This window comes from Diabrotica virgifera, chromosome 1 (assembly GCF_917563875.1).
Source record: "Diabrotica virgifera virgifera chromosome 1, PGI_DIABVI_V3a".
Lineage (NCBI taxonomy): Eukaryota > Metazoa > Arthropoda > Insecta > Coleoptera > Chrysomelidae > Diabrotica > Diabrotica virgifera.
Genome location: NC_065443.1, coordinates 292,500,452 through 292,526,851, shown reverse-complemented (window position 1 = coordinate 292,526,851; position 26,400 = coordinate 292,500,452). Strand labels below are relative to the sequence as shown.

The following is a 26,400-nucleotide window of genomic DNA, read 5'->3' as shown; positions in this document are numbered from 1 at the left end:
TCCTTGTCTCACGCCTCTCTTAATAGGGATGGGATTTGTATTTTCGTCTAGTTGTACTATCATAGTTGCATTTTCATATATATTATGTATTAGTTGTCTATATCTCGAATCTATTCTACAATTATTAATAGCTTGTTCTATGGCCCACATCTCGATACTATCAAACGCCTTTTCATAGTCTACGAAGGCAAGAAATACGGGTAGTTGGTATTCATTTGCCTTCTCTATCAATGTTCTCATTGTCAGCAGATGGTCTGATGTACTATATCCTTTGCGGAAGCCAGCCTGTTCCACTGGTTGGTAATTGTCCATTTTGTAGGTCAACCGGTTGTTAATAATTCTCATGAATAGTTTGTATACTTGACTGAGCAACGATATCGGTCTGTAATTCTGTAGGTCACATCTGTCCCCTTTTTTGTGTAAAAATATTACTAGACTTTCGTTCCAGTCTTTAGGGATCTTGCTATTATGGAGACATTTATTAAATAGCTCTGTTAGTATAGGGATTGTTACTGTCTTGCTTGTTTTCAAGAGCTCGGCAATTATACCGTCCTGTCCTGGAGCTTTATTATTTTTTAGTTCTTTTAAAGCTCTTTCTATTTCGAATCCCTTTATATTTGGTAGTACTTCTGATCCCACGTTTTTTATTTTTCTTTTGACGTTCTCCTTTGTTGATTCATTAGGCTGGCTTTGCGAGCTGTACAAGCTTTTGTAGAAGTCTTCGACTATTTTTGTTATTTTATATTTGTCCTTCTCTTCCTTACTATTGGCGTCTTTAATTTTAATGATTTTTTGAACACCCAATGCGGGTCTTAGACATTTTAAGCCTCTGTTGTTTTCAATGACTCGCTCTATTAAGTTCTCGTTCCATTTTTGTAAGTCGCGTTTTAGTTCTTTTCTAATTGTTTTATTAAGTTCTATGTATTCTTGAGTATGGCGTTTGTTTTGCGTTAGTAGTTGTCGTCTTTCCGTCATCAGTTGTTTAGTTTCGTTGCTTATTTTGTCTTCTTTAGTACTTGTTTTCTTTGCGACCTGTAGTCCGGCTTCGAGAAGGTTCTTATTGATGTTTTTGTTAATTTCGTCAATTTCATCTTGATTATGTGAAGGATCATATTTGAACTTATCCGCTAAGACCTCTCGGAATTGCTCTTCATTTGTTTTTACTTTAAAGGCATCTATTCGCGTTGTTTTTTTAAATATTCTTTTCCTCTCTTCTTTCATGTTAATATTTATTTTTGCTCTAACTATACGATGGTCACTACCCGTTGTTACGTTGTTTATTGTTGTTACGTCTTCGAATATTCTTTTGTTGTTTGAGAGAAAATAGTCTATTTCATTTTTGGTGGTTCCGTTAGGTGCAACCCATGTCCACTTTCTGTTAGGTTTCTTTTTGTAGAAGGTATTCATAATATACATGTTTTCTTGTTCCAGAAATTCCATAAGTTTTTCTCCCCTTGTGTTTCTTGTGCCGAATCCAAAATTTCCAATCTTGCTTTCAGAGTCTTCAATCTTACTTCCAATTTTGGCGTTAAAATCTCCCATTATTATTATTTTGGATTCTCTGTTGGTGTCTATAGCTTTTTTAAGATCTTCGTAAAAAGTATTTATTTCTTCATCAGTTGCCTTTTCAGTTGGAGCATAAACTTGCACAATCTTTAATTTGGTTTTTGGATTTAGTTTTAAAATCATGTATGTAACCCTGTCTGAGATGCTGTCAATTATTTGAATTTGTGATTTTCTCTTCTTGTTGATTAAGAAACCTACTCCACCGTATGTATAGTCTTCATTGCCTTTATAATAGAGCCTGTTGCCTGAATGTAAGTCCACATACCCTTCACCTCTTCTTTTAACTTCTGATAGTCCCATTATATCCCAATTCATATTCCCTAATTCCTCTTCTAGTTCGTAGAGTTTTTCGTCTTTTGCCATGGAACGGATGTTGTAAGTTGCTATATGGAGTTGTTTGTTGTTCTTCTTTTTCAATGTCGACTTGCCTCCCCCAGAATCCTCGAGGCAGACCGTTATTTCGGTGTGGGACTGTGGAATAAACTTCCTACCCACCTGGGGTATCTTCCGTATATCTGTTGAAACCGACATTTTTGATTTGTGGAGGTTTTGGCCATAACCCACCACGCTGGCCAGACGGGTTGGTGGGTGGGAGGGGATATTAGGGAAGGAATTTGGGGTTTGGATAGGATAATACGGAGGTTGGGGCCTGGTTACCTCTAAATAGGAAATGGAGGAAAAAACCAGGAGCTCGCGTGGGCAGGGGCGCTAAATCCCTGAAGTAAGTCTGCTCTCTATCGGGATCATAGAGGGGTACCTACCCGCTACCACAGAGTCTGTTTCCTACAATATAAATTTCCTACAATATAGGATTAGTTAAAAATTTTAATTGTCACCCTTGTTGCAAAATAGCAATAATTGCGAAAGACCCATAAAAAACAATTATTCGCATTTTACGTTTTTCAACCATTTATGATACACTTAGAACCTTCATATTTTACCCAGAAAACTTTAGGATACAGTAAAACAATACTGAAAATTTCATTAAGATCGGTTTAATACGTTTTGGAAAATAAATTTTGCAATCCAGCTTTCGCAAAAAAAATTCATTTTTTCAAAATGTTGCAGGACTTAAAATAAAGCAGACAACAAGTTTACATTTTTTTTACATATAGAATAATACTGTACCTTTCATTTGTAATTTGCAAAATTAAAATCGGTTAACTTCTACGGCGTCAGGAATTTTTTTTAATTAACATTAATTTTTGGTGGTACGCTCACGACAGCCGTGTTCGATTCACACAAGTTGATTTCCACCAAAATTTCTTCCAATGTTTATCTAATATATTATTTTCTTACTCCATATTTTGTTGTATTTTAATATTTTAATTCAATTTTATTTTAAACAATATATTATTGTTTGTGAAATATTGTTTAAACAGTTGCATAATATGTTTAAAAATAATTAACTTTTATTCTTCATAAAGTTAAAATATATGAACAAAGAAAGGTTTTGCTAAAAAAAAAAGAGTTATTTCAAAGGACAGAGTATGTGTTTTTATTTTGCAATAAACAAATTTATTTATTTATATCGAAATGTACTAAAAATTAAAATTTATCAATCATTATCAAAGGTCATTGGAATGCCCAATCAGAGCAAGCGTATCCGCTGTCCTGCGCGTAGCACCAAAAATTAATGTTTATTTAAAAAAATTCCTGACGTCGTGGTAGTTAAGTAACTGATTTTAATTTGGCAAATTGAAAATGAAAGGTACAGTATTCTTCTATATCAGGGGTGGGCAAACTTTTTTTAATAAGGGCCACAAAAGGTTTTTGGTCTATTACCAAGGGCCGCAATGTTTTCGAATTTTTAACTTTGGGGGGGGGGGGGGTGTTAAGCAATTTTTTTTTTAATTTTTTAAAATTTGTTTGAAACTATGGTAAAATTATTTTATTTTTAAATTAAATAAATATATTCAGTACAATTCAAAGAATATCCGAAAAAATAGTTGTAAGACCAACTATTGAAAAATAAGCCAACGGTGCGTGGAAAATTTTTACCGACACCTAAACAAAATGAATTTTTCAGTAGACATCAGAACTCGCTACTGGACCATATGAAACAAAAAATTCAAAAATATTTTGTTAGCTTATGAGTTTCTCGAGATAACACTGTCGAGTTTTTTTTTACTTTTGACGATTTTTGCGTTTTTGATATCTCTCAGAAGTGAAAATAGTGAAAATCAACACATTTGTTATTGTTACCTCGCGAAATGTCTAAAGAAAATATATGAAAAATTTCAGGTGAATCTGTCAAGTAGCCTTTGAGTTACAATGTCCACCGCCTATAAAAAGCAGTTGAGCAGTTTTGAGAAAAACACGTTTAGTTTTGACAACTTTTATTTTCAATTTCTTCTGTCTGTCAAACTGTAAAGTGATGCACACCGGAATATGTTTTTAAATCGCAGAGTAATTTACAAAAGAATATGGAACAGCTGTTGAACGTTTCTCACTACGCTCAACAAGCTGCTGCAAAGCGAGTCGAAGGTAGGGATATTAAACATGCTGTATTTCTGGTAGTTTTCCTACGGTTAAACTGAAATTTTCAGAGAATATTTATGTATTTTCATACAAAATAATAAAAAAATTTTAAAATTTTCAAACCATATCCCTACCTCCCTACACCACATTCGCACTTATTTAAGCACGGTATTTGCCACAAATATACAGAGTGTTTCATTGAGAAACGGGAATACTTAAATTGTGAATAGAGGTCACTAAGGCGGTTCTAGATATACTACGTTTATTGCCCCAATGATTTTTATAAATGAGTTACAGGGTGTTTTACCGATTTTGCCCATGTCTTTCTGGAAGCATAACTTTAGAACCACCTTGTATATTTTTTGATATTTGACATAGATATCTCACATTTAAAATCCAAACCACATAACTTCTAATCACAAGAATAATCCAGATCCGGACTAAACAAAATTATTGGGAAATAATTGGACTAACTCTTTCTTTTTTATACAGGGTGTCCCGAAAAGGTTGGTCATAAATTATACCACAAATTCTAGGGTCAAAAATAGGTTGATTCAACCTCACTTACCTATATACAATAGTGCACACAAAAAAAGTTACAGCCCTTTGAAGTTACAAAATGAAAATCGATTTTTTTTCATACATCGAGAAATCTTAGAGATTTTTTATTAAAAATGGACATGTGGCATTCTTATAGCACCAGCATCTTACAAAAAAAATTAAAGTGTAATTTGATCACCCCATAAAAATTTTATGGGGGTTTTGTTCCCTTAAGCCCCCCCAAACTTTTGTGTACGTTCCAATTAAATTATTATTGTAACACCATTAGTTAAACACAATGTTTCTAAAACTTTTTTGCCTCTCAGTACTTTTTCGATAAGCCAGTGTTTATCGAGATATTTTGAATATTTGTCGAATCCACCACATATTTGTATATGGTGAAGTACGATTATAGAGACCTGTTGATAATCTGAAAATTTATTTATCATTTACATTTTTTAGGTATATTTTGAAAAAGAAGCCACATCTCGATAAAAGCTGACTTATCAAAAAAAACCTAAGAGGCAAAAAAGTTTTAAAAACACTGTGTTTAACTAATGGTACCACAACAATAGTTTAATTGGAACGTACACAAACATTTGGGGGGTTTAAAGGAGCAAAACCCGCATACAATTTTTATGTAAATATATTAAAAAAGGAGCCGCATCTCGATAACAACTCGCTTATCTAAAAAATACTAAGAGGCAAAAAAGTTTTAAAAATATTGTGTTTAACTAATGGTACCACAATAATGAATTAATTGGAACGTAGACAAAAGTTTGGGGGGTATAAGGGAACAAGACCCCCATAAAATTTTTATGGTGTGGACAAATCTCACTATAATTTTGTTTTAAGATGTTCTTGCCATAAGAATGATACATGCCCATTTTCAATAAAAAATCTCTAATAGTTTTTGATATATTAAGAAAAATAGATTTTTATTTTGTAACTTCAAAGGGCTGTAACTTTTTTTATGAGCACATTTGTACTAAGGTAAGTTAGGTTCAATCGAACTCTTTTTGACTCCAGAATGTGTGGTATAATTTATGACCAATCTTTTCGGGACACCCTGTATAATCAATGAATAGTTTGAATTTCATTACAAAAGTTTCATTTTGCGATCAACACTTATAAATTTAGTAAAGTAGCAGTGTTTAATTTCTAAATAATTTTCTCCCCTAATTCACAGCATCTTTTAAGAACCTTTTCTAAACTTAATTATCGAATATGATTGTTGATTGTGGTATTCGCGGTGTGCAACTACTTGGAAGGGATACGCGAAACGATCGTGCGCGAATAGCGGAGAAAAAAAATTGCAACTTTTTAAATAATTCATATTGTCAACTGAAATTGTAAAATTGACGCACATTTCATACCTATTGTCATTTAAGAAGAAAAATTAGATATTGCTCCACAATATTGATATGATATGCAATCATTATATAAAGGTAAATTTAATTAATTGTATTTTGCTTGCAGTACTGCATTTTAATAACTAATTTTATTTACTACATACAATTATTTACGATTTAATAACATAACCTAAATCTTATTTTTTCTTCTTATTATTTTTTTTTGGCTATGGCCTTGACAATTATCCAGTAACCAGGACCATATTATGATTGGCCAATGTAATTAAAAGTGCGAATAAAAGTGCAGAGCGTAGAAACCAGGTGTCGTTTTTCCGAACTTGCACGGTCCCAATAAGACAGCAGTATGTTCCGTCTCTAACTCTTCCAAAAGCTTTGAATTCACGATGATGTAATCCTATTGAACTAATACAGTTATCAATATTAGTTATAATGGAAATGACGTTGTCCACTTGCAAAACATTTTTGCACAATATCTGATGATGAATTATGCAGTGAAGAATAATAAATCATGTTCTGGAAACTGTTGAACGTACTCTTTAAGTTTTCTCAACGTTACAATATTTGCTCCTCTTAAATTTGGTGCTCCGTCAGTTGTTACTATTACTAGATGGTTACGGGTTAATTCAAAATTTTCCACACAGTTCCTGACTACTTCGAAAATATCATTTTCATTTGTTGAAATTTCATGGATTTCATTGAGGGAGCCGATAAATCTCTGTACCAAAAACCCAAATCATTGCCCGCGTTATGTTGAAAATTTGCGGAAAAATCACCCGCTGCAAAAATGATAGTATTAATAGCTGCACTATCTATCTATATTTAATTATCAATATTAGCAATAATTAGAAAAAATCTTGAAATGAAAATAATTCACTTTTTCTCGTCGGGCCGCAAAAAATATTTTAAGAGCCGCATGCGCCCGCGGGCCGCACTTTGCCCACCCCTGTTCTATATGCAAAAACAAACTTCAACTTGCTGTCTGCTTTATTTTCAGTCCTGCAACATTTTCAAAAATTGAATTTTTTTTGCGAAAGCTAGATTGCAAAATTTATTTTGCAAAATCTATTAAACCGATCGTAATAAAACTTACAGTATTATTTTATTGTATCATACACTTTTTCTGGGTGAAAAATAAAGATCATAAGTGTAATGGTTGAAAAACGTAAAATTCGAATACTTGTTTTTTATGGTTTTTTCGCAATTATTGATGTTTTGAATAAGAGTGGCAATTTTTAAAATTGTTAACTAATCCTATATTGTAGGCAATTTAAAATCGCAACTTTTATGTCAGTGCAACTTTTCTCGGAAATGAATACTTTTAAAGTTATAATCAAAAACGCTGGACGGAAGGGCCGCCCGAGAACTTTATCGTACCGATCTATTATCGTTATGGTACTAGATACTGGCATTCTATAAAAATAACAAAGTTACTCGTTATTTTGATATTTTAGAAACACTTTCTGTACTTGAAAGTATTTTATGGTTCTACGCATCATTAATTCCTGCATTTGAGAAAATGTTCGATGCTATATTTCGGGGATACACTATAGATGTATAGATTATTGCATAAATCAATAGAATATTATAGTCATATTTCATTTCAAATTAGTTCATTTTTCTGAGAAATTAATAGTTTACAATATTTGCATTTCATTCTATTTCGATTATGCCAGTCAATGCGCTATATTAAGAACAAGATATTATCTCCAAATTCTATCCTACTGCATGGATTTTAATGAAATTTTGGGAGTAGCCCAATCCCCTAATTGTTGTTGTTTGTTTGGGTTTATATGACTGCGGACACTAAATCCATTCGCCAAATCTCCTAATTCAAAGTCTATCCTATATACTATGGCGCTTTTATCATGGGGGCGGTTCCCACCACTTCTCAGGGGTGAAATATTTTTATTTTCGAATTACATGGAGAAAAAGGAAGATTTTTAAGAAAATTTAAAAATTCATTCTATAATTTCATCACATTTTTTACAAAAACCATTCATTTTAAACCCGTTCAACTTTTTGAAAGTAGAAATAACACTATATTAAAAGGTATTGCAAAAGAAAAACAATGCATTTAAATTATGGTGGATGGGGAGTTAAATGTATATAAGTACTTTTTATTTTTCCTTAAAGTACATTAGTCATATATTTTTTTGCACCATATATCTCGCTTAATTTGTATATAACCGACATTTAACGGTGCTCGTTTTAAAGGCCTTTTCAAACACTACAAAAGGTGTTGGTAGCATTATACACCTAAAACCTACCGTTCGTCTGTTATTTCAAGTTGAATACACCAATTTGAGCACGCACCAAAAAACAAACTATTTTCACCTACCATATCTCTTTTTGTATTATAAATAGAACATTTACGAAGGAACGAATCTCTTTATTATTTATAATCTAAAAAATGTTTTATATAGTGTTTTTAGTTCGATGCATAGTTTTTAAGGTACTCACAAAAAAATCCGTCCGAAAAGGTGTCATTTTTCAATGAATATGGCCAATTTTCAACTACGCCTAACTCAAAAAGTATTGAGTTCTCAAAAAAAATATAGACCAGTTTTTGCTTAGAAATAGGTTCTTTAGCCACTTCCGTGCTTATTTTGACCAACAAATTTTCCACCCCCTTGAAGAAGTGGGAACCGATAAAAGCGCCATAGTATATAGGGTAGATTTTGTTTCTTGAGCTATTCCTTACTTACTGTGAAAATATCAAGTACATCGATGTAGTAGGATGGAATTCGGAGCCAAATACCCTCATTGACTGCCCTACAATAATGCTCTGCTATGATCGCGTGAGAGAGGACACACATAAGATTATAGCAAAATTTCTATTTACCGTGAGTTTTTGAGCTACAGCAATGGATTTTATGTCATTGGAAAGGTAATTTTGCATTCTTTCAAAATATGTAAACATATACAGGGCGTATCTAAAAAATTAAGATTTTTTATTCATTTCCGGTTCAACCGGAAGCCATATTTTTGGTAAAATTTATTGTGATAATAGATAATAAAGTACCATATACGTATGCAAAATTTCAAATTTTAGTTTTTATTAAGAAGGAAGTTACGGGAACTCGAATATTTTTTTATAAAAAATTCATAACTCGCCTCCTATGGGGAGTTAAGAAATCTGACTAATGTCATTCAATTTACCGATAGTATTATGTCAAAATTATGTCAAAAAATAAAAAAAGCCTTGGAGCCATTTTTGAGAAAATTTAGTCCAAATTTATGTCAAATTTTGACCCCTTAAATATAGGCAATTTGTAACTTTTTCTGAAAAACGATAACATTCTTCTTATAGCCCCATCTTTAGGCTATATAACGACTTTTTCAAATTAAACTTATTTTAAACAAGTTTTTAGATAGGTAGGGAAATGTGTCGGGTGGGCGGTCGGCGATGTTGGCCGCCATTTTGAATTTGGAAATGTCAAATTCCGTATTTTTGTTTACCTATCGATGAGCTTACTTTGAGTTGAATTTCATTCATTTCGGTCAAAATTTGCGAAAATGGGCTCTAAATAACCCCCCTATTTCGGCCCCCCTTTGAGATGTTTTTTTTAAAGCTTAGTTTCTCGACAAAATTCTCTTAAACTTACTCATACCGAATTTCATCAAAATCGGTCCGGTAGTTTTTGCTGGGCGGTGGCGACATACGTACGTACGTACATACGTACGTACGTACTTCCGACATGTTTTTTTTATTTGCTTTTTAGACTCAGGGGGAGTCAAAACGTCGAAAAAAAGTGAAATCTGAAAAAAAAATTTTTGCACGATCCTATAACTTTATCTATTATACTATACTACGTATATAGTACGATAAAGTAAAAACGAAGAAACGAATCGAATTTTTCTTTCATTTTTTGACATTTTGATTATTTAAACAATGTTCCGGACCTTTTTGAGTGGGAGGATAACTCAAATATTATTATGAGTTATTTTCAAGCAATTTCTGCAAAAAAATATGAGTCACCTCTCAACGTACAAATGTACTAATATTTTTACAGATGCGCCGTGGTCTACAAGATTTGTTAATAATTTCCTATCTCTTTGTTTGCAGCTTTCCCTGACGTCACCGAACACACCATCACCTCCGACTGGGAATTCATAGTGCTCGCCTGCGACGGAATCTGGGACGTCATGAGCAACAAAGAGGTGGTTTCCTTTATCAGAGAAAACATTGCCACCGGCCACGAACCAGAAGAAATCTGCGAAGAATTGATGATGCGCTGTCTGGCGCCCGATTGTCAGATGGCCGGCCTAGGATGTGACAATATGACTGTAGTTCTTGTGACCTTCCTGCATGGCGAATCGTACGAAAAATTGCAGGAGAAGTGCAAGCAACCTCCCACGGAGCACGTTGATGCTAAGGACCAAGATACTGACAGTTGAGTCTGTTGAAGAAGACGATAGCAGGCTCGCTCTGGCGGTAATACAAAAGCTTAAGAGAATGAATTAGCTATACAGGGTGGTGAATCGGAAAACGGGCCATAGGATACTCAATGTAAAATTCTAAACTGTTGAATTTCTGCTTCCCTAATTATGTTACATCAAAAGTCATGAGAAGTTATTTGTAGAGGATTGAAATCTGTATTAGAAACAGAAGTTACAATTGTTCTACGATTTAAACACATTCCAAAATTTTGAAAAAGTATAATGTATTTACCGCAGTAGGTATGTGTGGGCATGTTAGGCCACACGTTACTATTTAACTGACAGTGAGCACATTATTGACTGAAGAAGATATCTTTATTATTAATACTTCTTAACTAAAGGTATCTTATCAACTTTATTGTGTTTTAAACAGTAAGTGATAAAATAAATAAAAAAATTGACAGTTCAAATTGTTAATATAATAAATTTATTGTCAACAAATGCAACCTTATACACATTATGGTATTGCGTGTGGCCTAACTTTGGCGTATTACTCTGAAAAATGTATTATATTTTTACAAAATGTTGAATAATTATTGTTCGTAGAACAATATTAACAGTTGTTTTCAATACAGATTTCAATTCTCTACAAATAGTTTCTTATGACTTTTGATGTAAAATAATTAGGGAAGCAGGAATTCAACAGTTTAGAATTTTACATTGAGTTTCCTATGGCCCGCTTTCCAATTCACCACCCGGTATAGGTGTTATTGGGAAAAGTGCTCTTTTGTTTAGGTTTTGATTTTTTGCTAAACTTACATTTTTTCCCGAGTCTTTAATATGTTTCCAGTTTCTAGCTAATTCATTTGATATTTATCAGTTTTTTTTTTGACGTAATGAGTCATATAGTCTTACATAGGTGATGTAGTCTTTTTACGAAACGTACGATAATTCCCAGATCATTCCTACTCATATTTCGTAGATCTTCGGATCTCTTCTTCGAAGGTTCATGTGTAAAAGCTTTCGAATGTTTGAGACCCGTTTGGTCGTGCCAGTAGTTACATTTCATCTGTTCCACCCAGTCCGATACTGTTTTTTGACTGAAAATCCACAAGGAAAAAGTTTTCCTGTAGTTGGCTGTATATCATGTAATACAAAAGAAGTATCCTTAAAAAAATCCTTTATAGAAGGTATATATTTAAAATCGCTAAAAAGGGCTACATCACAATCACATAACTAGTTTTCGACTGGTTTACCAGTCATCATCAGTGCTTACGTGAAATTTACATGCTAACCACCAAGATATAATTTTGGGCCAAATTTTTAAATTTTAGGCAATTGGGTCAAAGCCCTGTACAAGTAAACCGCCAAGGAAACATCGGTTGAAAATGCTAACTGAAACAAGGTATTTTACTAATATGTCCCAGGTAACATCTGAGCTGTGCCACAGTATAAAGAGGGACAGTAGAACCACTCTCCGAAAAATTGGAAGTAAAATCTTTAGTCGCGCATGGCGACTGCGCAATGTTCTTAGTCGCTTTTGCCCCACTCTCGCATTGCTAGTCGCATAGAAACGTACGGATTTTAACAGGGAAATCCCGCATCCAACACTGGTGAATTACCAATTGCGTACTGCCGGTATTACTTCTTGAGATCAAAGCGCCGACAGAGAAGTGTTTTTACTGTGGAACCTCTATATACTGTGGCTGTGGTTTGACTTGTTCACATGGTGAAAGTATGGCAGCAAGTGACTTGGAGGTCACTTGCTGCCATACTTTCACCATGTGAACAAGTCAAACCACAGCTCAGATTTTACCTGGGGGCATATTAGTAAAATACCTTAAACATACATGCTTAAGTTAGCATTTTTAACCGATGTTTCCTTGACGGTTGACTTGTACAGGGCTTTGACCCACATATTTTTGTTAAATTATATTTTGGTGGTTAGCATGTAAATTTCACGTAAGCACTGATTCTTCTTCTTCAAATGCAAATCCACTAATGGATGTTGGCGATCACATTTTCCATTAACTCTCTGTTTCTTGCAATGTGTATCAGTGATTGTATGTCGGTAATCCCTGTCCATTGCCTTATGTTTCGGAGCCAGGACATTTTCTTGCGTCCTATTCCTCTCTTGCCTTCAATTTTACCCTGGATTATAAGTTGAAGGAACTGGTATTTTTCGTTTCGCATGATGTGACCCAAATACGCCGTTTTTCTTTTCTTGATGTTTTCGAAAAGCTGACGTTCTTGGTTGATTCTTTTAAGGACATCCACATTTGTGACTTTCGCCGTCCATGGTATCTTTAGGATACGGCGATAAAGCCACATTTCGAAGGCTTCTAATCTCTTTATAACCCTCGTTTTGAGTGTCCAGCCCTCTATGCCATATAGCAGCACCGACCACACGTAGCATTTAGTAAACCTTAGTCTCAGTGTAAGGTCGAACTCTGAGCAGCTCAGTACCTTCCTGAATTTTACGAAAGCTTGTCGAGCTTGCTCAATGCGACATTTTACTTCCCTGTCCGATGCCCAGTTTTCAAAAAGCCACGTTCCTAGGTATTTGAATTTGCTCACTCTCTCAATGGACTTAGTATTCAGTGTTATGGTGGAGTTTTCAAATGCATCCAAGTTTCTGGAGATGATCATGAATTTGGTCTTTTTGGTATTAATCTCTAATCCCATTCGCTTACTGTATTCTCCGATTATAGTGACAAGTTGTTGAAGATCTGCTATGTTGTCGCAAATTAAGACAGCATCATCAGCATATCGTATGTTGTTGATTAATACTCCATTCACTTTGATTCCCATCTCTGCATCTTCCAAAGACTCTTGAAATATTGCTTCCGAATAAATGTTAAATAAAAGAGGGGAAAGCACACATCCCTGCCGAACACCCCTTCTTATATGTATGGATTTGGATATAGAATTGTCTATTTTTAATTGTGCTGCCTGATACCAGTACAAGTTTGCAATGCATCTTATGTCTTTTTGGTCTATATCAAGCTTCTTGAGGATCTGCATTAACTTGTGATGTTGGACACGATCAAACGCTTTCTCGTAGTCTAGAAAGCACAGGAATACGTCCTTCCTCTGATCGTAACAATTTTGAACCAACACCTGTATTGCTACTATTGCTTCTCTTGTTCCCAAACCTTGCCTAAACCCAAACTGAGAATCACTGATGTCCCATTCACATTTTTTGTATAATCTTTGATGTAGTATTTTTAAGAATATTTTTAAAGTGTGACTCATCAGGCTAATGAGTCTGTGATCCTCACATCTTTTTGCATTGACTTTTTTGAGTAGGGGAATAAATGTAGAGAGCAACCACTGCTGAGGATAGCAACCAGTTTCATAAATAAAATTAAATATTTTATGTAGTGCTGAAATTCCCCTTTCATCTAGTAGTTTGAGTATTTCTGAAGGGATTTCATCAGGTCCAGGTGCCTTATTGTTTTTTGAATATAATATTGCCTTTTCTATTTCCTCTTTAGTAATTGAAGGGCCAGTCAGCTGGTCGTCTGTATAAACTTCACTCATGGGTCTTTCGTCATGAAAGAGCTCCTGAATATAGTTTTCCCATATATGAATTTTCTCTTTTTCACCTAGCACTACCTGGTTATCCTGATTAACTATAATAGTTGGTCTTCGTTTTCTGTATATTAGAGCTCCTGAATATAGTTTTCCCATATATGAATTTTCTCTTTTTCACCTAGCACTACCTGGTTATCCTGATTAACTATAATAGTTGGTCTTCGTTTTCTGTATATTCCAGCAGTCTCCTTAAGCTTTTTATGTAAATTCCGATCGTCGTGCTGTCGTTGTAAATGTTCTAGATCGATACATTGTTGCTTAAGCCATTCATTTTTTGCTATTCTTATCTTTGCTTTTATTTGCCTGTTAATGTTTTTATACATATTGCTGCCATCTGGGTCATTCTTGTGTCGTCGTCGTTCATCCATTAGTAATAGTATTTCTTCTGTCATCCATTTTTGCTTCTTGTTCTTTGGTTTGTACCCCAAGTTGCTTTTCATGATGTCTGTTACAGCACTTGTAATCGTATTCCATGTTGGTGTTAGATCTTCGGTAATGTTTGTCGTCAATATTTGAATTTGTGTGTTTATTTCATTACTTATTTCTGCTTGTATCATTGGATCTTTCAGTTTATCCAATGCGATCTGTTGTTGAGTTTCAGGCTTGTTTTTGCATGAAAGAGCGATCTTTATGACGGCCACTAATAGTACATGGTCAGAAGGCACATCTGCTCCAAGATATGTGCAAGCTCTTTTGACAGTTGTGCTGAATCTACCGTTGATGAGAATGAAGTCTATCTGATTTCTTATTATGTTCTGAGCTCTATCGGCTGGAGATTTCCAAGTATAAAGGCGACGGGGGTGGAGTTGGAACCATGTGTTGGTAACTCTCATGTTTTCTTCCTGACAAAATTGTACAAGTCGGTCACCCCTTTCGTTCCTTGTTCCAAGACCATAAGGTCCAAGGTAAGCACTGATAATGACTGGTAAACCAGTCGAAAACTAGTTATGTGATTGTGATGTAGCCCTTTTTAGGGATTTTAAATACATATATACCTTTTATAAAGGATTTTACTGTTTTTTGACTGCTTCTTACTATGCAAACGAAAGGTTCTGGACCATAACAACTTGTCATTAATTCATTTATTATATTACAAATGACAAAATATCAAATAAATGTTCTTTTATTATACTATTCTTTTGTTATAACAGTGTAGTCAATTAATTGACATAAAAATCCTTCCCTTTTATTTATCTGGTCGCTTATTTTTATAGGCGCTATGGGAAGATGCAGGAATTTAGTCAAAGAATTACTTTACTTAGTGTGGCGATAACCTTTCTTTCAAATGGCCTATACTAATTTTTAACTATGTAGATAGCTATTCCCTAACTAGAATACTTAAGCATTTATTTATAAGGTTTTATGTTTCCGTCGCCAGAGCGCGCTTCTATCGATGTTGTCAGAGAGGAAGGTGATATTAAGAGCATTAGTATTTATTTGATCCATTTATTCTTTGATAGATGATAGATAATTTCTTACAAATGAATTCACCTAATAGTAGGGTGGAAGAACTTAAACAACTTTTTGTATAAAGATGGTCGGAAAATAAAGGCTTGATGCTCGGTTTTCCTTTAGACAAAAACAGTACAGTTTTTGTAATTAAAACTTTGCACTTTTGTGGTAGAAGCTGGTATGTTATTCGGTTAGTTTTTTATGATATTAAAATGTAAAAATAAAAACTAGTGATATTGGATGTAACTACGGTATAAGTGTCGGTGTTGTCCTCAATTTTTATTAGTAGTTATAGCAGTTTTTGCTATAACTATCGAAACCTTTGCCAACTCGTATCAACAACTACAATTCTTCTCCATACTGCCATTTTTTACCTGCGCTTTAGGCATAAGTTTGTAAACTAAACACTTTTGATACCTTTATAGCCTTCCACCTCACTATTCGTAGTTTCACATGCTTCCTACAGGGAAAAAAGAAGTAGTGGATACAATTCCTCTTAAAATGAAGGTAGGGCAACAAATATTGACTGTGAGTTTTTCTGTTGTACTATATGTGTATTTTTCATGGCCCAACAATAAAATCAGTGTGTTTAAACCTCAGGCTACATTCTGCCAGATAGTTATACACTCTGTTGGTGTTTATACGAACAAAACTACTCACAGTGTAATCAATTCCATAGCGTTAAATGCTTTGGCAAAGTCCATAAAGTAACGTAACACAGTAACTTAAAATTCATAAAACGTTTTGTTGTCACACCTTCGTTTTCTCTTGCATTTACCATATATTTGTATATTTTTGTTGTTTCAATATGAAAGGATCAATTCTTTAGATATTACAACTTATTAAGGTATGTCAAAAATTTTAATATATTTTCTTTTTTATTAATTTTCTAGTCATATTTTATTTTATTACAATATATTTACATTTTTAAGACACTTGAAAGTTATAATTATATCATACACTGGAAAAAAGATGGAAGTAGTGTTAAGTTTTTTTTTTACTTATGTTTAAGACATTTTGTGTCCGTTACACGAATTTTTAGGCTCTTCTTGCTTCACAATTCGTAACTAGAAAACATATTTTATGTACTACATGCTTGTAGTTCTTAGATCTAACGCATTTCTACATGCTTTCAGCGATAATTTTTGCCAAAAGCCGACCTAAAACCAATAAAACACACAAGTAGAACATTTCGTTTAGTTTATAAAACGTCCGTGTAAGCTTCTGGCTAAGCTCTAGTGTTAGGCCCGGCGCAAATTTAACCTAAGCCAGACACAACCTGCGCCGGCGGGACGGGTGACCCGTGCATTTATTTTTCTAGCGTGCCGCATATTGAACACAACCGAACCCAACCGTTGGCTATCGACGTGGCGAATAGAGACGGGCAAAATCAGTGCGGACATGTAACGGTTACTTTTGATACCGGTTCTCAGTGGTACTGAGTACAAATACTGATTACAAAATACTGATGTATCTGATCCTTGTACTGAATTGAGTAGGCAACTTAAAATCGGTACTTCCGTACTTGTAACTAGTAACGTTTTAAAAATATCTTACACGTCCCTAGTAGTCGTGCATAAAAAGGGTTCTCAGTGGTACTGAGTACAAATACTGATTACAAAATACTGATGTATCTGATCCTTGTACTGAATTGAGTAGGCAACTTAAAATCGGTACTTCCGTACTTGTAACTAGTAACGTTTTAAAAATATCTTACACGTCCCTAGTAGTCGTGCATAAAAAGATATCTTACACTGAGTATTTTATTTCTGCACATAATACCTACATATTTAAAATAATATCTCCCCTACTGCTCGGTCATAACTCATATTCCTCAATTTACTGCTCGGATCACAATCATTTACAATTAGTGCAGGATCGCAATCATTTACAATTATTGCAGGTCATAATTAATAATCCCTCTGCTACTGATTGATCATAAAAAATAACACTATCTGCATATTTCGTTTTTAATTTTTAAGCATAAACAAAAATGTAATATGTAATAAACTAAAATGTAATATGCTGACAAGTTGAATTTGAGGGTAATACGATATTTTTTTCGAGCATGGTTTTAAGCAATATGAATCATTTTTCGCCTTATTTTTCTAATAATGTGTTTTTGTAAAGGCATAACTTTGATTATTAATTTCGTATCGCTGCTTATTTAGTCTACCAAAAGTTATCAGAATTTAATGACAAAGACAACGCAGTTTTCACTCGGGGTGTTGACTATGCTAATAATTTTATTTATCATAATAAATTGTACTTAGGTACCATCCCTATTCATTTCAGATACGTCCATCTCACAAACAAAAACAAGTAAAAATAAACATCTGGCGGTGAGTCACGCGTCCCACGGACCAAGAAAACTGTACGCCGATGACAAACGTTCCCAAGCATAGGCGCCCAAACCCATGGACAGGGGGGCCATGCCCCCCTTGCTTTTTGGGTGCTTAAACTATATATGGTTATCCAAAGTATACATAATATAATGTGCAACATCTTCGCGTCTCGCCCCCTAAAAATTTTTATATGGGCGCCCGTGTTCCCAAGTGAGACCTGCGAACGCATGCACTGATAGTTGGATGCGCAAAACTGTCTAGGCAGTTCGCCGGCGCAGGTTGTGTCTCGCTTAGGATCAATTTGCGCCGGGGCTTAGCGTTTTCAGGTCGCGCAAGCACGCCTAACATGACTTAACGACTACTTACGTAGCCGGGACCGACGGCTTCACGTGCCCTCCGAAACACGGTTGCGGCTCAGTTAAATTAGAAATTGAAAACTTTCTAGTGTCTGAGCCACTGAGTCGGCCACTACGGCCGTCTCGTTTAGTACAGTTTAGTATAATACGATGACGTAGTGAAAAATTATTGCTATAGAAGCAAATAAAAGTCCAAGTATTCCTCTTAGTTAGATATTTGTATTAAACGAACCTACAACGGTTCTAAAGTTTTCGAAAAATTGATATCATGCTCTGTAAAGCAGGCCTCCACAGCTTCTATCATGCGCGTTGATAGAAAAGTTACGACTTCTTTCAGTTGAGGAAAGACGTGATAATCGGATGGAACCAGATCTGGTGAATAAGAAGGCTGTTAGATTAATTCGAAGCGTACATCACAATTTTTTATACAGTGCGCAGGGAGATTAACATGTAAAGATATCTTTGGACAACTTGCTTCCTCTTCGTTCCATACTTTTTCCTGTAGATTGGTCAGTAACGTCGAATAGTAATTCTGATTACTTCTTGACAATCTAAAAAGACTTCATGCGGACTTGACAATCTCAATTTGACGCGTCAGTGTGATTGTAATATTTGTAATTAAGTAAGTTTTTAAGTTAAATACTGTTAGTTAAACCACATCTTGCTTCACTTAATCGCTAAATGCGCAGAACAATGTAACAATATATTTAGCAGTACTTCCATTTGCCTTTATTTAAATGAATGAAAAAACGGTATTTACAGAAAGTTAATGTAATTTTTGTTGGTCAGATAGCCAAGCGGGACAGGCGGTCAACCTCACTTCGCTTCAGTGCGAGGTGCTCTAGTTGATGTGAGTTCAAACCCTGGCCCAGTGGACAGAAAAATAAAAAGGCTAACGCAGCAGTTTTAAGTTCTAAATTAAATCTACGACTTAGACTGGAATACATTGGTCTCTGATCGCCCTATAGAAAGCAGTACGACAAGGGATAAGGGCTTGTGTCTTAGTGATACTCCCCCATAGATCCCTACCGGAAGGGCGTTGACGCCTAATATACCGGTGTATATGTAATATCGTTTTTAAAACACCGTATCGTATAGGGTATTTACGTTAAAAATGCGGTTATGTAATTGCGCCCATTTAACTTTTCTATATTATATATTATAATCTTTCTTAAATTGTAATGCATTTGATTTATAACGGAATTAGTTTTGTTGTGTTGTTACTACAATGCGTTGTCATCCTTTGTTCAAAAACTAAAATGTCTAAATATGCTTTTAGAAGAAATGTGCTATACTTTATTTCACGTTAAGAACGGAACGTTTGGCTTATACAGATCAGTGTTGCCAAATCTCTCAGGCACGTGTTGCTACTAGTTTGCCGATATACGATTCATTCTCGATACGATAGAAGCGGCATCGGCGCGCTTCTATCGTTCATAAGAAATACGTAGCCCTATCTACGCAATGTTCCGTTGTTCCATATAAAAAACTCGTATTGAAAAAGCCAGAAGCTCTTTTAACACTCTTAAGAAAATTCTGTGCAACTTGTCTTGAAGTATCAATATACGCATAAGAATTCTTAGATGTTACGTCTTTAGTGTCCTCCTCTACGGAGTTGAAAGCTGGAGCCTGACAGAAGATGCCATAAAACGGTTAGAGGCGTTTGAAATGTGGTGCTACCGACGTATATTGAGGGTCTCATATATACACCACACAACTAATATAACTATTCTGCAGAGGCTAAGAAAAGACAAAGAAATAATTAACACCGTAAAGAACAGAAAATTGGCTTACTTCGGCCACATTATGCGTAATGAAAAATACCGACTGCTACAGTTGATTCTACAAGGCAAGATTGAGGGCAGGAGAGGCCCTGGACGTAGAAGTATATCCTGGCTGGCCAATCTTAGGAAGTGGACTGGTCTAACGTCAACTGAGCTATTTCTAGCTGCTGTGTATAGAATAAGATGGGTCAGTGTGGTCGCCAGCATCTCCAGAAGATAGGCACTTTTAGAAGAAGAAGAAGAATGAGATGCCACTGAGTTTGGGTTTATACCTGCTTTCTGTTGTTTTCCGTCTTCATTTTTGAAAGTTTATGTTTTCAAGTTGCACAGGTGGGACAAATATTTGTGAACAGAAAACAAATCGGGCAGCATTGTCTATTTTTCAATTGCAACCCAACTGGGTAATTGTTTCCTGACCCTTTTAAGTAGTTTTATTCGTTTCGAACTAGTTTCCAAAATTATGGTATTTCTCTATGTTTGTTTCAACAAATTATTTTTTCTTCAATCACTTTATAAGGAAGACTTTTCGCTTGTCAATGGCAACGAAAAGTTGACGTTTACTGAGTACCGTCACTTTATCGCTCTAGCGCGTAAAGTTTGATTTTACGCTCGTCGTCCGTAGCAACCGTACAACCATACAATACAAACACATTGAACATTCAAACTGAAAGATATAAAAGTTAATGTTATGACATTATAATGACAGATATAAAATAGTTACAATAAAGTTAATTATAACCCCTCTGTGGCGCAGTGGTAAGAGCGCCTACCTTTGAAACGAAAGGTCGGGAGTTCGAATCCTACCAGGGGCAGAAATTTTTCGTTTAATATAAATTAATAAATGAAAAATAGTTTCTGTCCTTGTGGGATCGGTACTCACCGGAGGGACCGCAGACGTTCGGAAACAATTAGCGTCTCTTTGCAAAGACAATGACGTCGACTTTGCAAAGTAACAAGACACTTACTCAACACACACACTACACATTACTCCCCTGACTTAGTGATAAGTTATACAATAACGTGGCTAAAGGTTCTAGTTCTAAACCAAAGCCAGAATCAGAAAAAAAAAGTTAATTATTTAAAAATAGTTTCATTTTATTAAGTGATTGTAGAAAAAATGCTGTATGTATTACAAGCGCAAAGTGACATTATTGCTTTCGAGTAATTACCGCTCTCCGCTACGCGTCGAGCGGTAACGCTTCCTCTCAAGCAATAATGTATCACGTTTCGCTCTTAATACATAAATAACTATTAAAATTGATTCCCCCATTACATTTTTTGCTTCACTAGTGTCTCATTCTTCTCTCTTTTTATTGGGCATGTGCCAGTACATTTGGTTTTCACTAGTGCCATGATACATATATAACTGTCAAATACGTGTTCAATTATTAATTATTTTTCTCCAACTTCTGTACTTTTTCTTCTGTGGTTTTGCGGAATTTTTGTCACAATCGCAAAATTTTGGCTTAGTTTATGTAATAAACTTTTTCTACAATAATGTAAAAATTTTTGTAAATAATACTTACATAATCCACCTCTTCTTTTCAACCAGATCCTTTGGAAACACAAAGAATCTACATATCCCTCTTTCACTGTAGTGTTTACAATCCGGGGTAAAGCACATTACCATTTTTATTATACAAAATACAATGGTTCACAAAAGTTCCTAACCTTTGCTTGGATAATATGACTAGAAAACTATATTTCATAGAAATTTAAGACCGAATTATGGTGGTATTATCTTAAAAACACTACACTTAAGCAGAAAAAGCAGCAGAGGAAGCAAAATGTTAACCTTATAGGAATTAAAGTCTTGAGATTGGTAAATCGTAGCTTTTCAACCTTTGTTTACAACGTGAACAATATGACAGTCGTGACGTCATACTTCGTAGTCTTAAAATCACTTCGTATTTTTCTGAACTATATTTATGTATTACATCAGATATTTTCTACCATATAGAATATTTATAGCAAATTGGTAATAATGTATTGACACATAGCAAAAAATTAATAGTAAAATTTTAATCTCACGTTTTTGTAAATCACATAAGATCGTCCCCCGCATCACTCGAGTTTACCACGTAAACTATAATCATAGTTAACGCTCATAGCGGATAGACTAGCATGTCAAACCGAAAGCCTTTTGAAGTTATACTTCTTTAGGCGCGATTGAGAGTGAATTTTTATTATCCTGGGCGCATGCGCACACAGAGAGTATGTTGTTAGTTGCTAAATCATTCAAGTTATGTCTGTATCAGCGCAAATAAGGTTTGAAAAGAATATGTTAGTGTTTTCAGTAAATATATTTATTATAATTTTTGTGTCTTTGGATTTGTCTTCCTCGGGAGTAAGATAATAAGTGTTAAACAAAGCCCTGATGGGGTATTGGTAGAGCATTCGACTACAGATCGCGGAGGTCCCGGGTTCAAATCCGGACACGGACGATTCTTTTTCCTTTTTTTTTTTATTTTTGGTATTGTTTTAATAAAAATTTTTTGAAAGTGGTAGTATCAAAATTAGTTTAATAATGAAATAAAATACAAATAAACTGTTTTAAGTACATTTTGAAGTATAACTTCTTACGTGCGCACAAAGTACACACACATTCTTTTTTTTTGTATTTGATAACCTGTAGTTTTTTATGACATTCTGTAAATACCGTTACTTTTGTCGCTGTAATGAAATTTTTATTGAAGAAATGCATGATATATTTTCAATGTTTTACGTTTATATTGGTATTAAAGTTTTTTTGATAAAAAAATAGTATTAAATAAAACATTTCTTATATTTGTGTAATCTAATTCTTCAAAAATGTTTGTTTATGGTTTAGATACTTATAATCCTTCATTTCTCGATGGTTATGCACCAGTTTAGTCTTAATTTTAGTAAGTGTGAGTTAGTAGTTCTGTAGTTGAAACAGGTGCATATTCTGTTCGAAATAGGAAAAGACAACAGTATGTTCCTATTCAAGAAAAAAGTATAACTTAGAATGTAGTTTGTATATTTTTAGTAGGTTTGTGCGCAATATCACTAATGTTATATCCTCTCCATTTGAAAAACAATGTAAATAAGATGTAAGGTATTTTAACATTGTAAATAAACTTCTGTACATATTATATCCTGTACAAATTATGAGTCGAGTGTTATTTTCTTACCTTTATCAAATTTCCTTCCTCTAAAGTACAAAAATCTATTAGTGAAAGTGAAAAGTAATACGGCAGGCTAAAGAAGAAATATATTCGTAAATATACCGGGTGGTGAATTGGAAAACGGGCCATAGGAAACCCAATGTAAAATTCTAAACTGTTGAATTCCTGCTTCCCTAATTATTTTACATCAAAAGACATTAGAAACTATTTGTAGAAGATTGAAATCTGTATTGAAAACAACTGTTAAAATTGTTCTACGAATTAAACATATTCCAAAATTTTGTAAAAATGTAATACGTTTTTCAGCCCAAAATTAAGCCGCACACAGTCCAATAATGTGTCACAATGAAGTTTTTTTTCTCTCTGATTCTGGCCTTGGATATTTTAATAAATATATTTATATATTATTAAATTTATATTCCTTGAAATTGAAAAATGGGACTTCATTAAATTGCGGGGTCTGAGAAGTTAGCTACAGATACAAGGAAATGAAGGCCTAACAGTGTTGTAATGTGTTCTTAGAATAAATTGGGAAAGAGCATGTGATATGTTTTTATTAATTTATTTATTGACAATAAATGTAAAACATTAACTACATATGTAGATAAAATAACGACAAAAAATTTTAAATTTTTAATTTTTAATGTTTTCTAATTATCTCGAAATACCAAGATTTTAGTATCAATAATAAAGTTAAAAAGTGTAAAATAAGTAAAATTCTGCTGCTTTAAGATTTTACTATATATTTTTTGTTTATTATAATCTATATGAAAATAAAATTTGTAAAATAAAGTGCAAAGTAAGTAAAATTCTGCTGTTTTAAGATTTTACTATATACTTTATTTATTATTATCTATATAAAAATAAGATTTGTATAAATAATAAAGTCGCCAATAAAATAATTACAGATTATCTAATAGTATAGCATCTTTTCAGTTGAACTTATAGCAATCGAAAAAACTGTAACATTGATTTAAGACAAGAATATTAAAAAGCTGTGATAATAAGAGACTCCAGAATATATGCAACTGAAAACACATATATACAAGTCCACAGAAATAATAAAGCTGTGATATAGGCTCCAGACTATATGCAACTGAAAATACAGATATACAGTACTATTATACAGATATACAGAAAGTCCACAGTACTATTATAGGAAAAATATAATTTATCTAAAATGGAAGTGGTAGCTATTTATATGGGTAAAAGGTAGGTATATATTTTTTTGTATAAATATATAATATTATAATTCCATAACAAAACGTCAACCTGGTAACAAATGTAAATTTAGTGTTGTGTATTATAATGTGTATTAGTATTAATTAAAGTACTTATTTGAAATGACAAATATCGCGATAATAAAGTGTTTTATTTATCAAACCGACAAACGCAGAAATTAAAAAAATTGCTATTTGTAATAAGTATAAATAATTTAAATAAAACTGTCAGAACATTTAATAATTAATTAAAAGAAATATAAAGATCTACAAATTATAGATATGTAATAAACTTAGCTTAAAAAGTCACATAATATATTATACACAGTGCCAAGTGCAAATATGTGAATTAGTAGAATAGTGATTTATTTGATTATTCGTCAACGTTAATTGGTAATCTTTGTACCTACTGTTTTTCGAAATGAAGACTCTATTTAAAATGTTATATTAAAAATTGAAGAATTGTATTTTGCTTTGTATAAAAGCATTTTATTATGATTTGTATATAAAAAAGAAATAGAGACACATCAATTTACTGGTCAAAATATTTAGAACCACATGTAATATTACATTACAAAACCATTATAAAAAAGTTGGAAAAAATAAGTTCTGTTTCTTTAAACGTTCAACCTATACATTATGTAATTGGATCTAAGTAATTACATTAATAATAAATCGCAAAGAATGTGAAATGTGATAATGTATAATAAATTTAAGCAGGTTCAAAGGTACCTAGTAAGCACTTTTAATAAATAAAAATTTTAAAAACTGTGGCTAAATGACCTGCTTCTTCATCTTCTCTCACTCTCTTTTTCTCTCTCTCTCTCTCACACACACACACACACACACACACACACACACACACACACACACACAAACATACATACACACAACTTAATTAAAAAGTGTAAACTAAACTATATAAACTGATTTTAAATTTAATTAAACTATGAATTGTTCTGCTAAAAAGCAAACTAAACTAAATTAAACTAAACTAAAAATTCTACTACCGACTGACTAAACTAATCTTAAATTTAACTAAACTACGAACTGTTCTTGTAGACAAATTAAAAACTCTACGAATCTGTCCCTGTTTTTTATCCGCTCTCTCCATTGAAATTCTTCCAGATATGATTCGAACAAATCTCTAGAAGTTCCGCATTGTCTGCGGAGCTTCTTTTTGCTCGCATCCACACACTTTCAATGGTCTGTGTATGAACACTATCATCATCAGGGTCTACAAAATTTTGCTAATGAATCACAACCCTATGTTCATACACCCCTCCTTCTAAGCGACCGATATTGGTATACGCCCTCCATCCATCGGAAACAATTATTGACCCCGGTAAAATCATTCTAAAAATAATATTACTTTATTCCCTGGATATATATTTGTAACAATAACATACCTGAATATGATGGGCAATAGTATTTCCTCGCTTTTTGCTGCCACCGGTATCACGAATAATTTGCCACTATTCCTCTCCACAGCACCAAAAATCCAGCGTCCGGGCCTATAAGCACCTCTATTGTACTTCCTGGGGAAGAAGTAGGATTCATCAATTTCTACCGTAATGGGTTGACCATTTTCATCGAATCCTCTAATTTCCACAGGGTGCTCTTGCAAATATCTGGTGCACACTTCTCGACAGAAATTGCACCAGTCGACAATAGTGGGACTTCCAAGCCCAGATTCAATCTTGATCTGGGTTTGTGGGAAGTCATTTGCAAAGCCATAAATGATGACTATCATTTTCTTCAACGGTAGCAGGCTTTTGGAGAAGAACGAACCATCTCTTACTGAAGTACGCTGACCACATCCATTACATTTCCATATGTATCCGTCCGACAAGGAATTACGCTTAATTAAGTTCTTACTAATTATTGCATAGATTGCACAGAATGTTATTTTTAATTAGTAACCGCATCGCGTACCACACTAATGCGTTAAAATTATCCTCAAAATTTGTAAATATTTCCCCTAAAGTGAATCGCTCTTCCCGCATTTGCGCTATGTTCAAAAGTCTTTCACGTGCTAGGATAGTTGTAGGCATTTTAATATTTTAAAAAATACAAAATGAACACAAAAATAACGTACTGACGAAGTAAACACTTTTCAGTAACTAAAAGCATTTCAGTATTCAGGTACATTCATTC

General features: G+C 33.8%; 2 protein-coding genes across 3 annotated transcripts in view; one reads left to right on the top strand and one right to left on the bottom strand.

The window, feature by feature from the left end:
* Nucleotides 1-23,006, top strand: part of LOC114328950 (probable protein phosphatase 2C T23F11.1) — a 54,245-nt gene extending 31,239 nt beyond the window's left edge. For both annotated transcript variants that reach the window (XM_028277943.2, XM_028277942.2), the window contains exon 4: nt 10,027-23,006. In XM_028277943.2, coding sequence (XP_028133744.1) covers nt 10,027-10,358 — 332 coding nt within the window. In that variant the 3' untranslated portion in view covers nt 10,359-23,006. The remainder of the gene's footprint in view (nt 1-10,026) is intronic.
* LOC126885111 (uncharacterized) lies at nt 22,256-26,368 on the bottom strand. Its single transcript, XM_050651541.1, has 2 exons — nt 25,653-26,368; nt 22,256-25,599 (listed from the first exon to the last, which is right to left on the bottom strand). Exons 1-2 carry the CDS (start codon nt 25,994-25,996, stop codon nt 25,494-25,496), a joined length of 450 nt encoding a protein of 149 aa, XP_050507498.1. The 5' UTR covers nt 25,997-26,368; the 3' UTR covers nt 22,256-25,493.
* Nucleotides 26,369-26,400: the final 32 nt, after the last annotated feature.

What these genes read in the sequence shown, in the direction of transcription:
- LOC126885111 (XM_050651541.1), bottom strand. Translation starts at nt 25,996, where the DNA reads ATGATAGTCATCATTTATGGCTTTGCAAATGACTTCCCACAAACCCAG. An exon ending in CTATTGCCCATCATATTCAG is followed by an intron (nt 25,600 to 25,652) that starts GTATGTTATTGT and finishes TATTATTTTTAG; the next exon opens with AATGATTTTACCGGGGTCAA.